At 48.4% G+C, this 24,886-nt stretch overlaps 1 protein-coding gene across 1 annotated transcript; it reads left to right on the top strand.

Moving 5' to 3' along the window:
• The first annotated feature begins 12,820 nt into the window (after positions 1 to 12,820).
• On the top strand, positions 12,821 to 24,475 carry PSMB2 (proteasome 20S subunit beta 2). Its single transcript, XM_082494185.1, has 6 exons — positions 12,821 to 12,983; positions 15,960 to 16,082; positions 16,659 to 16,729; positions 21,603 to 21,765; positions 23,273 to 23,322; positions 24,240 to 24,475. The coding sequence occupies exons 1-6, from the start codon at positions 12,893 to 12,895 to the stop codon at positions 24,345 to 24,347; spliced, it is 606 nt and encodes a 201-aa protein (XP_082350311.1). The 5' UTR covers positions 12,821 to 12,892; the 3' UTR covers positions 24,348 to 24,475.
• Positions 24,476 to 24,886: the final 411 nt, after the last annotated feature.

The raw sequence follows: 24,886 nt of genomic DNA, 5'->3' as shown, positions 1-24,886 counted from the left end.
CTCCGTTTCAGCACCTTAAATACAGTTTCTTAACAAACAAAATGTTTGTTTTCTAAACAATAATAAAAAAAGGGTCCCAGCCTCGGGGCAGTTAGCGAAACGGCTGCAAGCTCACTGGAGCGTGTGTCCATTACCGCCCCCCCGCCGCACCCCCGGCCCTTTATTCCAGGAGAGTGACTGACAGAGCCCGATCGATGCTGATTTTGGTCTTAAATAAACACATTGGCCCTGGTTCGTCGGGAAGAGCGAGGCGTCGGCATGTGGCCGACAGGCAGAGAGAGGGCAAACTTGGCCAAACGGGCATTTCTTTGCAATTTATTTTATCTTCTCTCAGCGTCGTGGCACGGGAGCCGGGCAAAGGCTGGGATGTGGCAGTTAGGGAGGATTTGGGACATGGGTTATTTTGCATTTTTCTCTTTAACTAATGCTTTCTGTGGACGGAAAAATAACTGAGATGGAGCTCAAGTATTCAAATGGTATTGCCCTGCTGAAATCCGTCAGACATCTGACTGTTGACTGATCAGCTCACCTAGCAGGGGAAGTGCTTTACTGTCGGCAGTCGCTGTCAAGAGAAAAGCCCTTTGATAATTTGCTGAGCTCTCGCAGTTCATGGCCAGAGCCGCAGAGCTCCAAGAAACCCTGAGATTCCTGGAAATGAGAAATGGGAAACTCCTCTCTGGCTCTTGCACCAGCACCGTGTACTTCTTAAAATTATTAGAAGCGGCACTTGAGAGATGAGTGACCTCAGGTCGCTGCAGGTTTGCAAAATACCACTCAGGTCATTTTTTCCCCCCTTTGAGTACCGTTTCGTCCAGCCCATCACTTCGATACATCTCCAACGCCCGTTCCTTGCTTTTCCGCGGTGTCGGGCACCAATATCAGCCCCGCAGCAGATAGAGTTTGTTGCTGCCGCAGCTCTGGCCATCCTCTCCGCACGAGGCGCGAGCCGACCGCCCCCCGCGCTGCCGCGCACCCACGTTCTGGGGGCTCATTCGCGAGGGGACATCGTTATCTCTGCATCGCTGAGCCCTGCGTGCCGGGCAGCCTCCAGCCCGGGCAGCACCGAAGGTGCTCTGGCTCGAAGGTCACAAGTTACTGAGCCGAACTGGGAAAGAAATTCCAGGCGAGCAGATTGGGATTGTTTTAATTAAAGGAGAGGGGCAGGGGAAGGGGGGGGCAAAGAAACACTTCAGCAATCAAACGACGTTTTCCCCTCGCGAAGGCGAACGGTTTGAGGTAGGATTAAGAAGGCTGAAATTGTCTTTTTAAAGGAATGCAAAAATGTGGATGTTTGAATGATTGACAAATAAAGGGCACTCTCCTTTAATTTAAATATGCTCCTAGTTTGTGCAGAATATGTTAATTTATACATTGCCTAAATAGCCGGTAGCTATTGTCTGTAAAACCCCATCAGATCAGGGCAGCAGGGCAGTTAATGTACTGGCTGGATGTTACGGCTGGTCAGTGAAGCGATCCGAGCTTCCTTCCACTGGCTCCCGGACCCTAAATGGAATAGCTGAGCTGTAAAAAACCGCCAGGGGCATAAACTGAAGTTCATTCTGTCAGCCTTCAATAGGACGAGGCTCTCCTTCCCACAGGGGCCCGGACGCACCCTTAGACCCGGCCCCGCACCCCGCTCACCCCGGAGCTCTTCCCCTTCTGCCGGGAGCGAGCGGAGGGTCCCCCGGAGCCCTGCGAGCCCCCTGCCCCCCGCAGGGCTCATCTCGGCCTCGTGGGGTACCCGCGGCACGGCTCAGGAGCTGGGGGGTGCAGAGGCTGTTCTCAGCCCTGCACTGCCTTCCTCTGTCCCCTGTGCTCCCCTCTGCCTCAGTCTCCCCATCTGCCGGCTCGCCCGGCCCCTCCTGCCCAGCTCTCGTGGGGCCTTGGTCACGTCTTCTCTCTCTCGGGGTCCCCACAGCAGCTCCTGGCCTCTCCGAAAAGTCCTCTTCCCCTCCTGCCATGCCGTGCCCCGCTGCGGGGGTCCTCCACTTGGCTTCCAGAGGAGCCTTAGTGGTCCACCTGCATTTTTAACACCGACATCTGAGAGCCTCTGCCCCAAAAAAGACCTGGGTGTGATCCATCCCCGGCCTGCACGTACCTTCGCCTTCATGTGCAGCCACGATTTGCTCTGGTCACTAGAGCAATTTTTAATGCAGAGAGGCTTCTAATTAACAGGATTCTGAAGTTAATTAAGACAATCTTTCTCATCTCATTTAGATCTCCCCACGAGCGCTCGCCGGGGCAATGCGGCTTCCCTGGGCGCCTCCGCTCGCCTCGCAGCGCACGTCCCAGGGGCTGTCGTGTCTCGGGGCAAGGGTCCGGGCTGCCGCCTTAAGGGCTGACAAGTCCTGGAACACACGTTTGCCCGAAGGACCAAATGATCAGCACCGAACCTCAGACCCCAGAGGCTGCGGGACTGCGCTTCAGCCCTCCCGGTCCCCTCCATTCATTCCTTGTACAAACCTACCGGCTTCAACGGGTGACTCCTAAGGGGAAACTGGCCTCTTGCCTCCCATGCCAGCCCGGTAAACTGGCAATGTTACGGACTCATCTTACTCAAAAAAGGTCCACCTTCTGCATTCCCGATGTCTTCCCATAGATCAGTCTCGATTAAGTTTAGCGTGATATGATAAGTAGTAATAATACTGCTGCCTTGCCCCTAATTATTTTCAATATAATTACGTACCCTCAAGAAACCTTTTAAATAGCACACTCTCATCAGCGCTCTGGTCCAAGGGATTCATTTGTTTCTGGAAAGAAATATTCTTGGGGCTGAATCCTTCATTAGCCCTTACTGGAGAGACTCCTCCTGAAGTCCGTAGGGTGCGTGTGCCCCACTCGAAGACGTGGGGCTCTGCCCGTGGGGGCAGCCGGCCAGCAAAGGGAGATGTTCGCAAGCGCCTCAGAATTTGGTTTGTTGGCAGCATAAAGCGTTTGGCAAGGAAAAAAAAAGCCTGGAAGTCTGCTGGAAAGTATCAGCGAAAGACTCCGAGTTTCACTGTCTTTTATCAGCTTATCGCGCTTTCTCTTCTCGTGTTTTAATCCCACAGAAGTGCTGCGGCTCTGATGTGTGAAAGGAAAAGGGAGATTAGATCCCTCGGCTGCTTCGCCGGGAGCGTGAGGCCGTGTGCCCGGTGTCTGCCTGCGCACGGGGAGCTCCTCAGTTGCCATTTCATCTCCCGGTCCCCTCCCAACCAGTCCCGGCTGCCCGGCGGACGTGCGCCTGTGCCGGGACGCCCGCGGGTGGGCTGCGGCACACAGACCTGGGCAGATTTGGGCGCTCGCTGTCGGGATTAAATCGCAGGTCGGAGTGAGTGTGAAGGTGGTCAAGGGAAGCTTCCCAAGGCGCGCTCCCTCTTCGGGGCAGCGGTGCTTTGCCTGTGCGACCGCAGACTGGCTGCGGAGCGCGCAAACCGAACGCACGTGCCGACACGTTACCGGGGCACGCTGCCCTGCCCTGCGATCAAAATTGGGAAGGAACAGCAAGGGCCAGTGTGTTTGGAAGGGAAGGATTAAGTGCATACATTGCATTTATGCAATACTTTTTAGCATCTTAAGGGGGTCCGTTGTTTTGCTGAGCAAATTGGCTCTTCATTCGGGTGCCCTCAGGCGGGGCCCTGACTGTGGCGACCCTGTGGAATTTCCCGTAAAAGCAAGATGTCCTCGGCTGAATTTTCCGCTGTCCCCGTTACCCGCTGCCCTCCCTGGGGCCGGGATTCCCATGCGTGCCCACAGCCCAAACCTGTCCCGATGCGCTCCTGCCTTCCCCGCTCAAAGCTGTGGGATGCTCAAAGCAGAATTCAGTTTGTGGGGTTTAAGCAATTCCTGATCTTTTAAAGTTGAAAAAAATCTGTCCAAGTGGACGTTTTCCCATGATCTTTGGTTTTATTTACTTGCTGGCACCACGGTTGAGAGTCCACCCTGGAGTTTGATCCTGCAGAGACTCTCCTGTGCCTGACGGGGTGTCCTGAGCGCTCCCCGGGAGTCAGGGGGTTACTCCCGGTGAGGGAACCATCTGCGTGAATCAACGCCCGCTCGAGCCCCTCGACCAGGGAACAGGTACAGCCGCATCACCCAGTCCGGATCCCTGAAATCCTTTTGGGAAAGGGAGGACTCTTGCCGGGAGGCGAAAGCCCAGCCCGGCCCTCTCCGCGCATCCCCACACAACCTTCGTTCCCGACTGTCCCTTCTCTGCGCCGGGGTCTGAAACCCACGGGTGAGCTTCCGAGGAAGTGACTCACTGAAACAGTTAATGAGAAATTATACCATCCCCCACCTCGCTCCCCCCAGCTCACCACCCCTCTGAAAAAAAAATCAGAATAATAATTAAAAGATGCCTAGAAACGCTCTTGGAAGAGCATAAATTCTGAAGATGAAAGTAAATGATTAAAATAATTAAATACTTCAAGTTGACAAGCAGAAGCAGAATCTTGCCAACGGACATTTGTCGGTAATTAGTTAATTAATCCTAACACAAATTATAAGCCATAACAAACCAGTCAGGCTGAACGCAGCCGGCTGTTCAGAATTAAACTTAGAAAAAGAGGGAGTGAGAGAAAGAAGAAAGAAAAGTTTCAAGATTCTTGCAGATCTGAGGGCAGATGCTGTGCCGAAGCCGGTGTCCCTGCGGGAGGAGCGGTCGGGGATAGGGGCCGGGGCAGGAGAGCGTTCCCCTTCCCTCCTCCGCTCTCGGGGTGCTCCCAGCTCCGCTGCCTGCTCGGGCCCCCACTTTCCCCGCTCAGCCCCTGCCCAGTCTGCCCCCAGCCCCGGTTTCACACTGTGAGACCTTCAGGCACTCCTTGGTCCCCTCCGCAGCTCCCGTCCAGCATCTCCGGGGTCCACGCAGCCTCCCGGTGCCACCGGCACCCCGAGCCCGGGAGGAGCGCCCGTGTCCTGCCTGCACCCCCACGTCTCTGCGCCGCTGTGCATAACGGCAGCGGTGCCAGAGAGCCATCACAGAAACCAGCACACCCACTGGGAGAGGGGACTGGCAGGCACTGGTGTCCCAGAGAGCTCCTGCAAGGCTTTGGGAGGTGACGGACAGAGCAAGGATGGGGAGACGAGAGCCGGGCTGGGCTGCGCTCCCCCCGGCAAGAGTGCGGTGGGAGGGGGCGGTCGGAGCGGGCAGTGCAGAGCAGGACTCGCCATTTCCACCCTTTTTCTGTGAGTAAACGCGCGACAAAGGCTTCCCGGCTCTGTTTCCAGCTCTGGCACCGATGCCAGTGCGCGACCTGACGCCCGTCACTTAGCCAGCCCAGGGAACAAGCCGGTCTGTGCAGTCAGGGTCCCCTCAGGTCCCCGGGCAGGCGGTGACATTAATCCATCACTTTCTGGAAGACGAGTGTGGGACAGCACCTCAGAAGGGCTCTGTCCTGGGGCGTTGGGAGGGGAGCTGCAAACCAGCTTGCCCATTAACGCCCCGGTTTAGAAAGCGTGTCCGAGATGGGCTGCGAAAGCCGGGTCGGGGCTCGGGAGCTGGGTCCCGCCAGGGAAACTCGGTGCAAATGACACCGGACCACGCGGTGACCGCATGGTGTCAGCAGGGACCTGGCGCGAGCCTGGCGCCCGCCAAATCGCTGGGAAGAGGGGAGAAGATGGAGCCGCTGCTTCACCTGGTGCAACGGGGGGAGGTTAATGAGCCGCGGGCTGGTTTCCCACCTCCGCTCACCCTGGCTCAGGTCCAATTTTCAGCCCCAGATTAAGCGAGTGCAGCGATCCACAGGCAAGACGTGGTGAATGACAGCTCATATGCGGCCGCGTACCTCCGTATTAACACGTCGAGCCGGGGCTGCGGATGCACCCAAGGGCCGGGCTTCGCCCTTCCTCCGGCACAAAAAGGCTCTTGAAGAGACAGGAGTTGGTGCTCCTGCGGAGGGGACCCGCGCATCCCCAGCACAGGGACGCTTCTGCGTGGCACACTGGGCCAGATGACAGCTGGCGACGCAGTTTAAGTGATAAGTGGGACATACCAGTTGCAAATGGGCTTTTATCAGTAAGGAAAAGAAGCCAGGAAATATTTTGAAAGAATAAACAGATGCCAGGGAAGTGTGACTTTCCCGCAGATTCCAGATCGTCGGGGGAATTGCCGGCGACTGATGTGCCACGTCTGCCTATGTGTCTTGTGAGTGGAAGCACGAACATGTGAGCACACGTGGCCGTCTACTGATGCCTCTTACACGCAGGGGAGAAAGCGATTGCTCACAGGACAATAAGAACTTAAAATTTCAGAAACGTGAGGCTCATGTCTCTGGGCCAGAATTCCCTGAGACGCGTGCGAAGCGGGTTCCTGTTTGCCATAAAATCCATCCAGAGCTCCGCCGAAGAGAAAGTTTTATTCCGCATGTGTGTGAGCATGTGTACGCGCGTGTTCTAAGTGTTTTGCATTATGTGAGCTCTGACCTTCAGAGGGGAACAGAAGGAATATTCTCCCCCCTGAGGCTAGAGTTGTCAGTGAAATGTCTGTCTTTCTTAATAATTTCAATCCGGGTGACAGGGGACAGGGCATTTTGCTCTGAACGAACGTACTGTAAAAACTGTCAGATAGAATTTGTCTCAAGAAGCAACATTTCTATCTATTCAGGGTCATAATTACAGGCATCTTATGACCTGTGGAGCAGCGCATTTTTCTCAGCTGAAAAAAGGAGTCCTAAAATAGGTGGTTTGGTCTTCGGCAGAGCTTTGGATTAAACCTAAAGGGATGCTGCCAAGCAATGGTGATCTCCAGCAGAACGCTGTCTTCGTTTGTTTGTTGGTTTGTTGGTTGTTGTTTTTTTTTAAATCCAGAACAAACTGTGCACAGAAGTGACATAGCAGAAAAGAAGGGATATAAATTGCCATTCACTGGGCCGGAGTAATGGCCTATTCCGTCCTATATCCTGCCTCCTAACTGCCTGCCGCTCTGAATTTCCTCAAATCTGACAGTGGCCAGCGTCTTTTTAATGAACTGAATAAGTAACTAAATGGGTAATTAACCAAATGAGCATGACGATGATTTGATTGTGCTTTCTCCACTTTTAAAGCACAGGAAATAGTAAGAAAAGTAATAATTCAGTGACCAGCAGGAATTCAAACAGAAGGATGGAGCGAGAGGAGCTGGGGGGAGCTTTGACTGGATGTTGCTGTCTATAAATCTCCCACAATACTGCAGAAATCTCTGTTTGTTTTGTTAAACATTCTGATTTCTTGATTTGTGCCTCCTCAGTGGGGAACAAGACGATCCAATGACTTGAAGCCGCGTTTCTTTTTATGGTTTAATTTTACAGTTTGCAACGGTTATGAAATAGATCACCCCACTGGGCCCCACGGAGCTGTACAGCTATGGGTCACGCACCACTCACAGCTCGACAGCGTCTTGGGGTCACCACCCTGGGTTTGCATTGTGGAGCTTTTGCAATATTAGCCTGCGGTGCCTGTTGCTTCCCCGCCTCACCGCACATCAAACTGGGAGAGGGAACCAAAAGGTAACGCAGCGGGAAGCCGCCGTGGTGCTCTGCGCTGCTGGGGAGACTCCAGAAATGGGAAAACTGGGAGATAACACTCCCTGTCCCCGGCCATCCCAGCTGCTTGCGGTGAATATCCTCTCGCCCACCGCAAGGAGACAACGATGACCACTGCAGAACCGCTCGGGAAGGAGCATCCCACCGAGGAGCAGGGCCCCAGCTGGTCTCTGAAACGTTCTCACCTGCGAGATCAATTCTGCCAGAGACACATACAAGCGCTAATCAGCTCTGTTGACACGGCAGACGGCAGGTTACAATCCATTTTCACCTGCACACTCCAATGGATGCCCCGTTCTTGTCATCCCAGGCGGAGGGTAAACACTCTGCAACAGAGCTGGGACCAGGGGAGCAGAGCCGCCCGCTCCCCCCGCCGGCAGTGGGGCTGCTGTGGGGTGCCCGCAGGACCGACGCCACCGGGCATTGACATTGCCTGACAGGTCTGGCAAGAAGAGGGACCCTTAGGAAGGAGTTTTGCTGGCGGTGGGGGAGGAGGACACACTCCCTCCACACTGACCTCCGCCTGCAGGAGAGCTGAGCAAAACAAACGCGGGAATGAAAGAGTCCACAACTTTTGCCAGCTGAAACTTCATCGAGCGCCGCTCTCCCTGGTGACCCGGAGGCATCTTGGAGGGAGGACAGAGCCAGAAGCAGGCTGGCGCCAGGGACTGCCCACCAGCCTGGGCACAGGAGGAGCAACGCAAGGTTTGTCTTTGGCCATCCCTAAGGAGAATCTGTTTAAATCGACCACGTTTAGGCCCACAGAAAGTCAGCTTGAGGAGCTCTGTGGAGCCCAGACGGAGAGATTAAGAGCAAAGCTCCGTGTAAGCCTCGCAGAGTTCATTCCGGGGTTGTGCGATCCGAATGGTGCGCTTCAGCAGCTGGAGGGGAGCTCAGTGAATCAAGACATTTCTGTTCCTACCCAGGCTGCTAACCCGCCCTGTGATCTCCACTAAATCACTTCTCCTCTCTGCGCCTTCATTTCCTGCACCTGAAACAGCAGGAACACGAAGATCCTTTTCTTCTCTGGAAAGCAGCGAGCTCCTAGCGGGAAACCTTGTCCAGGCGTTACAGTAACCGTAACACCATCTTTACTCATACCATATTGAGACAGATGACAGCAGAGGGCAAAAGCCAGTGCAAGCACCAGTCAGACAATCCCCAGGACGAAAAATACCTCCCATACCGCAGCCGTGCATCACCCCACAGCCCCGCGCCTGCTGGGCCGCCTTGTGAGCCGTGGCCGGAGCGGAAAGCTTTGGCTTCGCACAGGGCAGCGGCAGCGCACGCAGGAGGGCTCCGCGTCGCTCCTCCGGAGGGGGAAGGGGAACTTGGGCTCACCAGATCGGAGACAGAGGTCGAACCTGCAGGGCTTTCCCTTTCCTCTGCCCCACTTAGGGCACTGTGTCCCCTCTAAAACATGCTCTGCTGTTATAACAGGTGGAAGAGGGAGGGATGCCAGCCGCCGGGCAATTAGCCACTGGCCTAAGTGTTCAGCAAGCAGAGTGCTTGTTCCTGGCCAAGTGACCACAAATGCGTCACAACGTCCCTGTGCGGCAGATCCTGTCTATGGCAGAGCTGGATCTGTACCGCGTGCGAATTCGCACGGTCGCCGTGCCCCCGGGTGTACGCAGACCTGGGGCGGACCCTGCGGGGAGCCTCCGTACAGGGCATTGCTGTTTACAAATGTCAGGAGTGCGGCGAGCCTGCTGAGCACTGACAGGAGACCCGCACGCCGTCGCAGAGCAACAGCACTCGGGGTAGCCGGCAGCGGGCGCCTGGCTGGCCCGGCAGCGCGCAGGCTCATCGGGTAAAGGTTTGCTGTGCCAAGGTAAGAGCAACAGCTCCAACATCTCATGGACAAAGTGTGAAGGGGTAAAAAAAGGGCGGGGAAGAAAAAGAAATGCGGAAAAGTTTGCAAAGCCAGCGTATGTCTTCACAGACACTGGTTTTCCAAGTGTTGACACAACGACTTGTCTGAATATTCTGCTCAGCTCTGGGCTCTCTGCCGGAGCAATCAGCATCTTGTAAAGAGAATGTGACGTTTTCCTCAGTAAATATAAGCTTAAATTGGGAAGAACTGGTCAGCCCACGTCGCTGGAGATGAGCTGGTGTCAGCCCCAGCAGCTCCAGTGGCTGTACCAGGGCTCGGCGGATTTCTGTTCGGCGCAGAGCTGACTCCCTGGGCTGCACTGAGGACTCTCTTTACTGTTATCGTTTTATCACTTTTCCCACATGACTAACTACCTGTCTGCCTCTGTGTAGAAAACACGACAGCTATTCATCCTTGACAGCTTTTCCATCTACTTCTCAGCCCTCCCATTTTTCCCTTTCTCAGCCAGTCTGTCCTTGCCAAGTTCCTGTCGTTGCAGGTATCTTTACACCCGTTTGTTGGTGTAGATCAGTCCAGGGAGTTACGGCAAGTTACACAATAGCTGCTTCCTCCTTTGTGGGTGATCTCTTTTTTCCTTTTTTTTTTCTCGATTTCAGGGTTCCTTACAGGATCAACCTTCCTTCTTAAGAAGATACCGCGTTTCCAGCTAAAGCTAGCAGCTGTGATGGGAGGATGGGAGGGTGAGCTCCCCTCTGCCACAGCCTCTCCCTCTCTGTGCTCCCGTTCCTGCTTTGTACGGGGATGCTTCAGCTCCGTAACTTGCCTGAACCTACTGAGAAAAGACACTCTGAAGACCACAGTCTTTGAATGTCCCCATATGTTAGGTACAGGATCCCAGTATCAGAGACTGTAGATTGTATATCAGGTATCTCAGTACACACGAGAGTTTTACGCAGGCTGCTTAGCACCCCTGTGCTATTCACAGCTTTTGCTCTTGGAATAACCCCCACCACGGTTGAGTAGCGCACACACGTATAAATATGCGTAACTGCAACATTTGTCTTGAAAATAAAAAAAAAGCAAAGGCACATTCAATTTTAAGACACACTGCAGCCTTTAATGGAAAATATTCCCCAATTTCTGCTAGGCAGAGATGTCCTGCTGTCCTTCTTACACCGATATAACAATGTCAGAAGAGCCTTCACCCCAGAAGAGAGGTAGGTGTGTACTGGATGCACGCGTGCTTCCTAAACAGGGAAATTCAATCTGTCAAGAAAACTCAATAACAACCTTAACATTTAATTGTACCCTAGGGCCCAATAAAAATCAACAAGGATGGCAGTTGTTGATTTTTCATTAACCTTCTCTTAAAAAGGTCTCAAAAAATAACTGCTAAGGTAGGCTGTCTGGCTGTGCGCACACGTGCAATACCTATGGAGACCTATAGGGAAAAATATGTTTAAAACTTCAGATTGGATCCACATAGAAAATACTTAAGCACTGGCACAGAGCTTGGCCATTGTTAGGTAAAAGAAAACATCCTGTTTTGATTTATGCACGCAGCACTCAATTTAACAAGTGTAGCTACAGGCAATTGGAAAACAGTCAAAATGGTGAATTTGCTGCTTACACTCATTTATACTGTTTCCTGAAGACAATTTGCTGTTGGTTTTTGGCATGTTTAGTACTTTTTAAACCACACAAAGGTTATGCCCAGTTCTCATAATTACACAGTGACTCTCTTGGTATAGGTACAGCTGGGTGCTTGCCATGTGCTGGAGCATCCAGAGTTTTGCTGCCCGGGGCTCTCTCCTTTACAGTGACTGCCGGGGGGTTTAATGCTTCGGTGGCCCCTTTCATTAGCGGGGGGCTGGGTCTTTGTGGAGCCGCACTGAGTGCGCGTGTTAGATGGGGCTCAGGCAGGGGCAGAGTCTAATCAATAAACCAAATGCCAGTTGGAGTTACTCTGCTCGTCAGGACGGCGCCTGCAGTTAGACAACGTCCAGGCAATTAGAGTATTTGTTTTGTTTCTCTTGTTATTAATTATCTACATTACAGCCACACCTGGAAGCTTCCGGGTGCTGCACAGCCACCTAAAAGAAGACATTTTTTGCCCTGGGAAATTTAAGTAGACTGGGGGGAGGGGGGGAAGAAGGGAATAGCAGAGACCAGCATTTGCCGATCAGCGGCTGTCAGAACCCATGTCGAGCCAAGAGAGGAAACACAGATACCACCCAAGCGCTCTACCTGAGCTCATGGAGGAGCTCTGAAGCCACCAATTGATAGAAAAATCCACAGACACATCTGGGGCTCAGGAGTTTTCCCTTGGTGGCTGGCATGGAGAAAAAAGAAAATCCTTTATTGGCTCAATAGGTGAGTCAAGCTAAGGCTCGCCCCTTCGACTGTGCAGGACTCTGCTTGGGGTGGTGTTCGGGGCGGCAGGAGGGACTCCGGACCGGACAGGCTGAGCGTGCATTCGTAGTCACTGGCTGCGGACCGGCATCCTGTCGCCACAGACCGTGGCAGGAGCCACAGGGAGCCCCGCACAGCGGCTCGGGGCTCGGCTCCACACACAGCTGGCACTGCTGGCGATTTCTGACACACAAAGATGGGCAGCAAATAAATCACTCCATCGCTCCTGGAAGGATTTCACTGTCTCTTCACAGTTCAGTTCCCTTTGACTACACAGATCAGAGGCTGAAGGAGCGCCAGTCATGTATTTCCACAAGAATTTGTGCCTACAGAACAGCTGCCATACAAGCAGGGTTTGAGGGCTTTTCTTTCCTCTCGGAGCTCCGCAGACCGCTGGCAGCAAGCAGCCAGCCGTTCGCCTTGAGACTGCCAGGCCGGTTCAGTTTTATTCCAGAGTGTGGGGCAAAACCAAGACGCGCCATTACCACGACTGCATTCTCCACGTTGAGACTCCGCCGTGGAACTGCGCTCTTCAGTAGCATATACTGTGCGTTTGCGCTGGGAATGGCGCCAGAGACGCAGACTGACGGGATTTTTGTCCCAAATCAAAACCCCACGACACCTGCCCGGCAGGAACCCCGGGTGTGCGGGAATCCCCCATCACCTGGAGTGTATGAGCCCCCCCTGACCTCCACCCAGCGTGCGGCTGTGCCGGCCGAGGGCAGAGCGCTGCGGGAGCGCCCCCGCCGCTCACCCCCCACCCCTTCCCCCGAGCTCCGTTCCCGACGGACCGATGCCCGCGGCCTGGGGCTCCGCGAGGGGCCGGCGGGACACCGACAGACGAGCCAGCGCCTCAGGCCACCCCCGCGCCCCTTCCCGGTGCCGCCCGCGGGCTCGTTAGTGCCAGCGCCGTAACTGGGGAAGGGGAAGGGGGCGGGTATAACCCGGGGGCACTGCGCCCGCCCGTTCGCCGCCATCGCCTCAGGCCGCCGCCCCACGTGACCCCACCCCGGGGCGGGCGGCTCTCGCGAGCCGTGGCGTCATCGCTGCGCGCCGGCGCCTGCGCGCGACCGGGCGGGGAGGGGGCGGCGGCGGCGGCGCTTCGCTGTGTCACGGCGCGGCCTGCGGGGACGGCGGCGCGCGGGCGGCCATGGAATACCTCATCGGCATTCAGGGTCCCGACTACATCCTGGTGGCGGCCGACACGGTGGCGGCCTCCAGCATCGTCCAGATGAAGCACGGTGAGAGGCCAGGCCCGCGCGGAGCGAGCAGCCCCGCCGCTGCTCCGGGAGCGGGGACGGGGGGAGGGGGTGGGGGGTGGTTAGCTCTGCCCTCCCCGGGACAGGCCCGGCGGGGAGCTCCGGCCGAGCAGGGCCGGCCCTGGGCGGGCAGGGGGCCCCCGGGCTCCGGTCATGAGCAGGCGACCGGGGGTGAGCTCGCTGTGCGTGGTCAGGCGGGTCGGAGGCTCTGGCGCTGCCTGCGGCCGAGGAAGGGCTGTTAGAATAGGCTGCTGGGGGTGGCGGTGAAGGCTGCCGAGTCTTTCGGTTTAAGTTTTATTCATGGATCTAATGGATGGGGAGTAGCCCTGAGGAGAAGGACTTGGGGATGTTGGTTGACGAGAAGTTCAACATGACCCGGCAATATGTGCTCGCAGCCCAGAAGGCCAAACGCATCCCGGGCTGCCTCAGAGGAGCCGCAGCCAGCGGGGCGGGGGAGGGGATTCTCCCCCTCTACACCGCTCTGGTGAGACCCCAACTGGAGTACTGCGTCCAGCTCTGGAGTCTTCAGCACAAGAAGGACATGGACGTGTTGGAGGAGGTCCAGAGGAGGCCCCGGAGCTGCTGGGAGGGCTGGAGCCCCTCTGCTGGGAGGACAGGCTGGGAGAGGTGGGGGGGTCAGCCTGGAGAGGAGAAGGCTCCGGGGAGACCTCAGAGCCCCTTCCAGTGCCTAAAGGGGCTCCAGGAGAGCTGGGGAGGGACTTTTTCCAAGGGCATGGAGTGATAGGATGAGGGAGAATGGCTTCAGACTGGAAGAGGGCAGATTTAGATGAGATATTAGGAGGAAATTTTTACCTGTGGGGGCGGTGAGCCCCTGGCACAGGGTGCCCCGAGAAGCTGTGGCTGCCCCGTCCCTGGAGGGGTTCAAGGCCGGGTTGGATGGGGCTGGGAGCGACCTGGGCTGGGGGGAGGTGGCCCTGCCCGGGGCAGGGGGAGTGGAACTAGATGATCTTCAAGGTCTTTTCTAACCCAAACCATTCTGTGATTCATTTTAGGGGCTGCTGGCTGGTCTCTGTCACTCAGAGTGAGCCTAGGCCTTAAAGGCCACTTGATTAAAGCTTCCAAGCCTGAGCCAGTATGACTGCACTGTGTTGGGCTGTCATGTTAACTTACTGGCTCAGGTAACCCTTCACTTGTTAACCCAAACCTTGCTCTGTACTGTACTATAGATGTGTTAAAAAACAGCACAGGGATAACAATGGGTGAGGATAAATGCTTGGTTATGTCTAATTCACTGATAAACGTAATTAATGGAAAAAAGGGAATATTGGAAGTAAAAACATCAGTGAAATTCATTTCACAGGCCATATGAGCCAAACTGTAATATGTGTCAGTTTCCTCATGTGATAAAACATCTGGGGGATTGTCAAGCCTTTGAAATTTTTTGAAATGAATTTTTCTGCCTACTGTCGCAATAAGCTAGACTGAAGCTTGTTCGCTAGGTGTAGCGATCTTTTTAGTCAAAATAGTTTGGTTCAGAAGCTCTTTTCAAAAGAAAGTTATAGATTGCAGTATTGACAAACATCCCATAAAATTATGAATGTTATAACTAGCAGTACTTTTACTTAAAATATTTCACTTCAGGTCTGTAAAAGTCAGTTGGAGTAGTGTTAGAAAGGTGGCTGTGACAGGTGCTGGAGATACAAAACGCAAATATTATAACTTTAAACAATGTTTTGTAAGTTAATGTTGTTTCCAAATAGGTTTATTGATAAACTTTAAGGAAAATATACTTAGGACATAGGATTGGTTTGACTTTGGGGGGGATCAAATTTCAGGTATTTGTTTAGAATATTGGCATTTGCTAATACTTGCTTTAATTTGTAAATCGATTGCAAGGGCTGATCGGTGTCTGTGGCCTTTCCTCGGCTCTCAAGACTTGCAGCTTCTGGGGAGCTGTTGGGTATTTTTAATAACTCTTGAAATCATATTAGGGGATTGTGACACCTCATACCTATCTTGCAGCAGAGATTGTTCAGCAGCATTTAGTAAACTGAAAGTGAAGTTCAGAGGTGGAGATTTAGTGTTGTTCCGTACATCTACCTTCAGTGTAGAGAAGTGGTGTTCCTTTCACACCAACAGCTACTTGAATTTTTCTGTCTCTGGTATCGGCGTGCCAGCCTGCTCCCATTAGCTGAGACTGCAGTGTTAGGCTGAACACAGAATTGTCTTCAGTGTTGTCATCATGACAACTTGGGTTCCCTGAAATATACACAGACAAGTTTTTAGAAATAAAAGTGTAGCTTACTGTTCCTTACTTCCTGTGTATATCAGTGGGCTGCTTTATAATTTATAATCAATACGTAAATGTTCACTTTTTTTACAAAAAAAAAAAAAAAAAGGCAAAAACCTGTTTCTGAAAAAATCTCACTTGCTTAAATTGATGATTTTTGAGACAGCCGTGGATATCAGGAAGCGGGGGTTCGGTTGACGTGGAATTTGGTTCTGGATTTCCTAGGATTGCTTTTGCTCGATGTGTTGGTATTTCAGCTTTATACTAAAGGATGTGCTTCTGATGTACTATATTTAGATAAAGTAGAATGGTCACTGAGTAAAATTCTTATTCCTGAACCAAGGAGGCACCACACATAATGTGTTTGTCTGAAGACAATATTCTGTGTGAATTTTTCATCTCTATGTCAGAAAGACCATGTATTTCTGAAAGGTCTCCCTTCCTGAAGGAAGCACTTTGTGAATTTCAGCTTTGTTTCTCTTGGTGATGTGTTTAACAAGTCTTGTGTATTGTGCCACCAACTGTGAGGAGCTGAATGTTAGGGTTTGCTGGTGAAGACTTTTTTGGTAGTGCTCCAGGTCATAATGTAGTTATCCAAGTCTTTTACTTTCTCGCTTCTGAAAGAAATCATGATGTGTTATGACACTGGCAAAACGACTTATTCTCTCTCATGACCATGGCTCTTAATGTTATTTTTCTTTGCCTAGACCACGACAAAATGTTTAAGATGAGTGAAAAGATCTTACTCCTGTGTGTTGGGGAGGCTGGAGACACTGTACAGTTTGCAGAATACATCCAGAAAAATGTTCAGCTCTACAAAATGAGGAATGGTGAGTGGAGGAGAACAATTACTCACTGAGGGTTTGGAAGCAGTTAATGAAAGGTATAGTTAACAGTTGAATGTTGGTGGAAAGTTCTCAAAGCTTCTCTAGCTTTAAGGGTTTCTGCATTTTTGGTGTCAAGCAAAGATAGTGGTGAGAGCAGGATGAAGAAATGGGGATTGGATTACATAGCATAAACCAAGAGATTTAGCCAAAGCCCAGCTAACCTATTTGTAATATAAATGACATAATAATAGATTTGTTAGTAAAATATTTCCCTTAACAGTTGTCGTGCATGGACATACTATTAGTTTTCCGGATATATTGGACTGAAAAATTCAAGCCATATGCCCATAGTATTGTAATTTATCAAAGCTATGTATTTTAATGGTCTATATGGATATGAGCTACCCTGATTTTGAGGGCCCTTTTTATGCTTGTAGCTTTCAGAATAAACTGGAATTAGACAAAGGACACTTTGTCATGAAAGAATATCTTGTTATTTCAAAATAGGAATGGAAAGTCAGGAAGTGAAATGTGAATGTGGATTTGCACTGTTATCAAATACACACATATTTTCTCCAGGTTATGAATTGTCTCCTACTGCAGCTGCAAACTTTACACGACGAAACCTAGCTGACTATCTTCGGAGTCGAGTGAGTAATAGCTGAAAGATTTTGGCAAATGCTTACAGGGGGAGATTTCCATTTTCAAGTAATGAAGTCTGATGAAAAAGGTGGTGACTTCTCTCTTTGGTGATGAATTCACTTTGCTGAAAGGATGTTTTATTAAAATATAACTTGATTTGCTTATTAAAAAACTTACCACATCGCTTATCAATAACTGATACAACTGTAGGCTTAAAATTCCAGCCTTGGGCCCAATAGACATTTTGTCACAAACACTGCAGACAGCTAAGTGAATTAAGCCTCTTTAACATCGAGATAAGGTTGTCAGTTTTCATGCAAATGCACTGAATCCGTTTAATCTTCTTGGAAAATGATTTAATAGAGCGAAGCTGTTTGATGTACTTAGCAAAACAAGTCCCCTTTGTAAACAGCAACATGAGGCTTTCAGTAAATATCAAATCCAAGTTGGAGCTGTATTTTCAAGTTGCTAAACTGCAATTACTGATTTAACTCATGGTAATTTTTTCAAAGTATGAAAAGATGTCATGAAGGGACAAACAGACTTTTAAAGATCCAAGGTTAGGAAGCATTTCATTAGCCGCCTTCTCAATGTGCTGTGTGAAAGAAAACAAGAAGAAATAGGATGCTGAGAATGAAATTGAACAACTCTATCAGGGATAGGGCATGGGATAAATTATGTTGCTATTCTAACAATATGCTGCACAGGCCTGAAATGATGTTTTACAGTAGCAAATAAAGGCCAGTGTTAACGTTAGAGCTGTATTGTTGAGAATTATACGCGTGTGGAGTGAGGCCCAGACCTTTATTCAAAAACTCATTCACAGGAACAACCTAAGATCGCTGTTCTCATGTCTGATGTGGATGATGGCTGAAGGTAGCAAGTTTTCAAGTGACCAAAGTTAAAGCAAGTCAGTAGAGCTCAGTGCAGGGTCCTGCCTCAGTCTTATGCACAAAATGCTACTCTTGTGGTTTAAATGACTTCACCCAAGTACATGGATTAAGCATGGTTGGCGGATGATGGTTGGCAGTGGTGCTGCTTGCTTTAGCTTTTGCTCAGATGTGATTTGGAATGTCTGTGTGTGTTTTGTGGAACCGTGTGCCGTTTTTGAGGTTGGTGTGAAGGACTAATGCTGCTTGGTGCCCAGCCCAGGTGACTGGGCTGCCTGGTGCTGGTGCCTTCTCTCAAGGGTGTCTGACCCGCACAGATGGTGTAGGTGAGGCTGACACCGAACGCCCTGCCCACTAAAGCAGAAGGAGCCGTTTCTTGCATACTATTTAAAGTGTCACTAACAGGTGTAGTTTAACAGGCTTTTTGGTAAACTTGGCCAGCAGGATGTGGCATTGATGTGGCACTGGCTTCCTCTATGCCATGTCCCCTGAGGCCTGATCCTCCCTGTGTCTCCCCTCCTTCCTGCGCCCACGCCTGTCTTCCAGCTCACCTGCTCCAGATGGGCAGCACAGTGGGGAGGACACTGGCAAAGGCAGATGTGTTTATTTACCGGAGACAAAGCGTTGTGCTGTTGCAGATGGCAATGCCCTGGAGCCAGCGGCGCACTCTGACACTGCTGTCACACTACAGCGATCTCTATACTGCAGGGAGAACTCTTTTTCTTTAAACATAGCAGTTAATGATTTGTTTGTGGGATTTGGAACTTGACAATACAAACCTTGCCATCAGATTATTTTTTTTTTTCCTGTGAATTTTGTTACATTTTCATCACAATTTGCGGGATACCAGAAGGGTTAATACTAGTTCTCTGTATCTATTTAAATTGCTTACAGGATTCCTGGCGGCTACTAATTTAATTATGTGGATGATAAAAAATGAAAAGGTAAAACACGCCACCACCTCCTGTTAGGAGCAGGCAAATAGTTTAGAAGTAGAAAGTTTGCTGGGAGAAGGTGGTTTTTAGCTGTATTGCCATTTACCATGTGATGGCATTTCTGTTACGGAGGGCTAAAGGGCATGTGAAGGGGAGTGGCAGACAGTGAAACAGTAGTTTTTCAGGCATTATACTGTTGTCGTGGCCCAGCCCAAAACAGAGCTTGTTCTGCATTGTTAATCACCATCTGGATTCCTCCCTATGTTATCTAGTTTGATTTAGTTTATGAACCTTGTGGCTCGTGTAGGCCCAGTTCCTGATATTTTAGGGACAACCTTTGTAAGGCAGTGCCTTGGAGTTGTTCTTTTGGTGGAAAGCATCGAGTGTAATGACATTGGGCTTGGAACTTGAGGCCATTTCATTTCTCTTTTTAAAACATGGGTTTTAAAAAGAATCTTTGTTGATTTCCATTTCTATGTTGCAATTGAGGCAAACCTAGAAACCGCTTTGGAGCCACTGGGCTTTCACATAGGTGAGTGGTGCTGTGGTTCCTCTTCCACCGTTACCTACTGCAGCATCTCACTTGATTCACCTGCTGGATCAGTGATGGGTTTTGTACGTTTAACGTACTGCTGAGGTTTCCTGGGGGGGGAGGAGGGGGCGTAGGAAAAATAACCCCCTGCCCCTCCAAACCCAGCAAAGTTCAGTTTCTTGTTGTGATGCTATGTTTAATTATAGGTGACGGGGTCTGGCCCGAGTCCAAAGGCAGGCTGTCAGTTCCTCTCCCCTTGTCCACGCTTGGCAGGATGCTTCCTCACGCCCACCTTTCCCCCCTTGCTGTGACTGTGGCTTCCGCCAGATGTCACACCGCTGCTTGTCACCGCCCGGCCTCCCGCTGCTGATCTTGTTGGTTTAGTGTATTTATCACAACTGTTCTCTTCAGCTGTAAAGTCTGAAGAATTTCACACATCTCTTAATTGCTGTAGTTATTTTAAATCAAACAGCATAAAGTGCAAAGCTACTTGGGATGAGAAATATTGCCTCTAATAGCAAGGTTAAGTTTGGGGGGGGAATTAATCTGTCCTGGTGTGTTAGTTGTCCGCTCGTTTGGTAGCCCTTTAATTACACCAGTCTTCTAAAGAGTTTAGAACTGTTGGCATGGATTTGGTAACAAACGCCAAGGCTGCCTTTGGAATGCACAGAAGGACTGAGATGTGCAAGGAATGCCAGTCACAGCATAGCAGTGTTGGTCCCACCAAGACAGCACTAAGAGGTGCTGGCTGCAAATTTCACTTGTAATCACGATGGTAATAAATAGATGATGTATACTTTCTAATGTTTAAATCCTGCCTTTATTGAATAATAGGAAGGCATGGGGGACGTTTTTTTACGTTTGAGTTTTAAGAAGTTGTCTTGTACACCATTAGCGGGAGAACTTACAACTGAAAGACAGCTTACAGATTTGTTTAAGTCTGTATAACACCATTTATTTATGGTTGACTATCTCGCATATGCCAATGTTGGTAATTCAAAGTCACACAATAATTTGAGTGATCTTGTGTCATGGCTCTTAAATATCAACTTGTGTGATGTTTCAGAATAAATAAATGATGAAATACAGACTAATTAAACGAATACAGCTGCATGGTAACTTGGTTCCAAATATTCTTGAATGCTTTGAAGATTAAATCACACAATGTACAGTGATGTTTGATATATAACTGTGGCCTGCTTTATTCTTTCTAACTCTTTGGTGGAAGTCAAAATATAGTATCCTGTGATATTTTTTTGAGTGCAAATTCACTGTGCTTATTATCAAAATGAAGTTTTTCCTCTGATAAAGTTAATGTTTTGGCTTTAGGGCAAAATTGTGTTTGCTTGTTCTAACCTATTGTTAGTTGCATCATTTTTTTTTTCTCATTTTGTTGCTTTGATCTAGACTTCTCAGCATTTTAAGAGGTATCGTCTTAGTATGATTAATAAGAAATATTATATAAATGTGAAAATACTGTAAGGCTATAAAAGCAATTTTAAAAACTATATTAAATTCTCACATTTTCTTCTGAGCCCATATTTAAAAATAATACAGTGAATGCATGTTTCGTGGTCTTATAAAATACACATCTTCAAAGATGATGTATAGGGACATCTGCTTTATTCATTATGGTGGAACACACTAAGCCTAAAACATGAAGGAAATGGCTAAGGAATTGCGAATCTTGCAAGTACAGCACAGTAAAAAGGCATGGGTACATCAATGCACTTGCATGGTCTTTCTGGATAAGATGTAGATATTTCTCAGTCTGATTTTATAGGCTCTTGCTGAAGTCATAAACAAGAACCGGAGAAGACAGCACCTAAAGCAGACTAAATTTCTAGTTTAATAAAACTATTTCCAACAAAAAAAAAAGCTGCAGATGTTGCAGTATCTTAGTTTTGGATAGAAATAAACCAATTCCTTAGATCTTCTTCATTCACTTAGTCAAATTAGCCTAATATTAAAGATTAAACTTGGTACATGCAATAAAAATCTAACAATTAACTGTCTGCAAGCTTTCATATGTGCTAAAATGGTCTATGGTTAGCAGTAGTGTGGCTGAGAAAAGAGCACGCTAAATTAACAAAGAAGTCCTTATAAAACTGCAAAATGTTCATATTGTGCTCACATGTTGACAGTAAAGATCCACAATATGTTGAGATGAAAGAATCTGGTGCAAAAACGTAATTAAAGTTTTTTTAAGTTTGAATGTGCCATGAAAGCTTAAAAAAAAAAAAAAACCAAACCAAAAACACCAAAACAAAAACCCACTAATTCTCAGGAGAATCAGAGTTTCATGGTTTTATTTGCTTCTGCATTCCATATTAGCAACAGACCTAGTCTTTTTTAGGTCAAGATGCATAATCTCCCACAGACAGTATTGATGTATTTGCTAGTAGCATTTCACGGCAAAGAATTGTGAAACCAATTGTGTTGCTATTCTGTAGGTGGCACGGGGAATTAAGATTCAAAGATTTGGGTGTGGCAGCTTTAATGAAAACGTGGTTTCTGTTTGTAGACCCCTTACCATGTGAACCTCCTCCTGGCTGGCTATGACGACCATGAAGGTCCTGCCCTTTATTACATGGATTACCTTGCAGCTCTGGCTAAAGCTCCTTTTGCAGCACATGGATATGGTGCATTCCTTACCCTCAGCATCCTTGACCGCTACTACAAGCCAAGTAAGTGGAGTCTACGGAGAAGAAAATTCTCCTGTTACTGATTAATAAATTAAAGGCTTAAACTGAGAGATTGACATTTGCTGAGTCAGATGGTCCAGCGCAATTGCTGTGATGCTACAGATTTGAATTTTTGTTAGAATAAATGTAGCTTTAAAGATTGCCTTCTGTTTTTGCTGAAATGGTAATGTGAAACTAGTCAACTCCTTGAAGTGTTTTCCTGTTTGAAGCATAACAGATTGTAAGTGAAGGAAGTTTCAATTTATTCCAAAACATGACTAGACTTTCCTGGACCATTAGCTGCTAGTAGTCTGTTTTTAATAAATAACATTTTGATAACTTTATCTTCTACTTGCTTGCTTGTTGGCTATGGCATGTACATTGTACATGTACAGAGTATCAATCTTCAGAAGGCAGTCCCAGGTCCTGTTGCTCTGTGTCTTGGATTGGCTTTTTGTGTGGTATATGGAAAACACACAAGTGAAAAGGTATTCCGAGCAAGATTATCTTCAGTACTCTGAAGTAGTGGTGATGAAGATTGGTTGGTGTGGTTTACAGTTTTATGCACATGGTAGCTCTTGATCGTAATTCTTGTACATGTCTGTACCTGTCTAAAGTTTTAATTTCAGAATCATAATCCCGTTCTTGCACTGCCAAGGAATAAACATGGCCCCATCCCTGCTTCACAGATGAGGATATGAACAAAGCTTGGAATATTGTTAATCTGACGTCTTTGGCTTTAGCTACAAAACTACTCCTGTTGTGAAGCTGAGTTTAATCTCATAGCAGAGATGTTTGCTTAGTAATCCTGTCACCTGTCTCCTGGAAGAAACGTAGCTATAAACTGACAATTTTATTCTAATGGGACTTCTGCCTGAACGGTGGATGTAGGTCTGGAGCAAACTCTAGAAACAAGTTTTGTGTGATCCACAGAGCTTTGTTGTTTTCTAGTCATGTCTCTTGAAAATGATACCGCTCCATTTTCACCATTCCTTGTGAAAAGAGGAAAATGGTGAGCTACAATACGTTGTCACGGCTTGCCATCCCTACAGAGTGCTGGATTTTATCTTAATGTATGAGAATAGCAGGGGCATGGCACACGTGCCTTTCCCATTATTAAAACTAATGCCCAGCAGGGAACGTAGCACTAAAACCAATCTCCGCCTACTGTTGCTGACTTGCAGCCGGCTGTGGACAGATGGAGCTGATTTAAAACTGTAATAAACTCGAGGAGAGAGAGACGGCTGGACTTCTCCAAAGCCCAGTCCCTGGCCATGGGAGGCAGAATTCCGTCATGCTTCCCATTCAGTGTAACAAATCGATTCTCAATGGCTTGTTGCAGCGTGAGCGCTTTGGTGCAGGACGTCCTCAGTACATCTGGAAAGTGTTTTCTGTGAGCTGGGAAGGAGAGTTTTTGGTGCTCAGCTGAAAAGTTGTTTAAATTTAATAAAGTTTCTGTTAAGAGAGATGGCCTCTAATTCAGTCAATCTGTGGATGTTTTCTCTTTCAGGTATCACACGTGAGGAAGCTGTGGAGCTCCTAAAAAAATGTCTAGAGGAGGTGAGTAGTTGCCAAAATAGGCCCTTATGATCTTGAGAAAGGAATGTTTGTTTGCATTCATTTACTGATATTTTCCTGTTCCTCTCATTGCTTTTTTTTTTTTTTTGCTGCCTTTGCCAGAAGGGGTAATAAATGTGCATTGACCAGATGTGAAATAGCTACTGAGGAAAAGGATTTGTGGGCACTTGCATTGTCTTAGCATGGTTCGTGTCCTCCAGAACGTAAACTTGAAGCTTAATTGCTTTTCTTTACTTCTGCTTCTTCCTTGCTTAGCATAATATCGATACAGCCTTTGACTTTTTCCTTTTATGTTTCTTCTGAACATAATGCAAGCATCCTCTGTTACTTGTATTACACTTAACTAGTGTGTACTTCTAAGTGTACTTCTCTTCCAGCTTGTGAAGCGATATCTGACTGAGGTAAAGATTTGACCTTAAAGTTCATGATCAATTTTAGTGTAAACATAACCTTTCAGACTCCAAGGCTTTTATTGTCGGAAAATATTCTTTACCCTTGTCTCTAAGAGGTTGAATTGAATGTAACTGGGGAAGAACATCTGGGGAAACATCAGGAAGAAGTACTCTAAAGAGGTTTTGTTTGAAGTATCTTTTTGATACATAAGCTTTGTGCCCTAAGTTGCAGCCCACTCTAGTTGTCTTCCTCCTTGAATGTCTTCCTCGTTAACAGGCTTGCGTATTTTGCATCTCTAGTCTTGTCTAACATGGATAGTCTTAAAACAGAGAACAAACTCATGCTAATTGATTCCTGGGTAGTAAAAAAACACTCTAGTTCCTATCACTAGAACCAGAATGGAAATTTTGATGTGCAATCACATATCCCTTAAATTATGCTCTCCTCTTTTATCTAAGCTTTGAATGAATCTCATCTCTTTTGTCTTTTTGTCTTTTGTTGAACAGCTTCAGAAGCGCTTCATCCTAAATCTGACTTCTTTCAATGCCCGGTTCATTGACAAAGACGGCATCCATGAAGTCGACAATATCCCCCTTCCAAAAGCGATGTCCTAACCCCTGAGGTCTTTCTTCAGCAGTCGTCTTTTTTTTTTGTTCACTTTTGGTTTTTTTCTATTCATTTGAAGCACACAAGTCATGTACTGCACTGGGAGATCAAATAAAGATTGACATTTATATAGCCAGTTTTATCTTTTTATTCCATTGATCCTTCCTGAGAGTGTCTAAGTAAATCGTTCCACAGTGAAGGTGAAATGTGATTTACTGTTAACGGGTGCACATTCAGGTTACTTCTGAGATTTTTACTTCCTCTTCCCCATGTTTTCTTATGTGTGGGAAAACTGATACTATATTTTCTAGATGAAAATGTGCTGTCATCCGTTCACATAATTAAAGCTCAACAAACACTGGGTAAGTGTTTCATGCTAAACATACAGCATCTACTTTATTTTTCCAAAGATGTTACCACTGTTTGCTTTATAAAACAATAATAATTGGGTTTTCAAAGACCTGATTTGCTTTTGTTATACTCTGTTTCAGTTTAATCCAAGTGAAAGGTGAAAGAACAGATTTTCAAGGAGAATGGATTTTGAAAT

This window comes from Vanellus vanellus (genome assembly GCF_965231255.1).
Source record: "Vanellus vanellus genome assembly, chromosome: 22".
Lineage (NCBI taxonomy): Eukaryota > Metazoa > Chordata > Aves > Charadriiformes > Charadriidae > Vanellus > Vanellus vanellus.
Note: the sequence above shows the minus strand (reverse complement) of the source record. Positions and strands in the feature narration are given on the sequence as shown.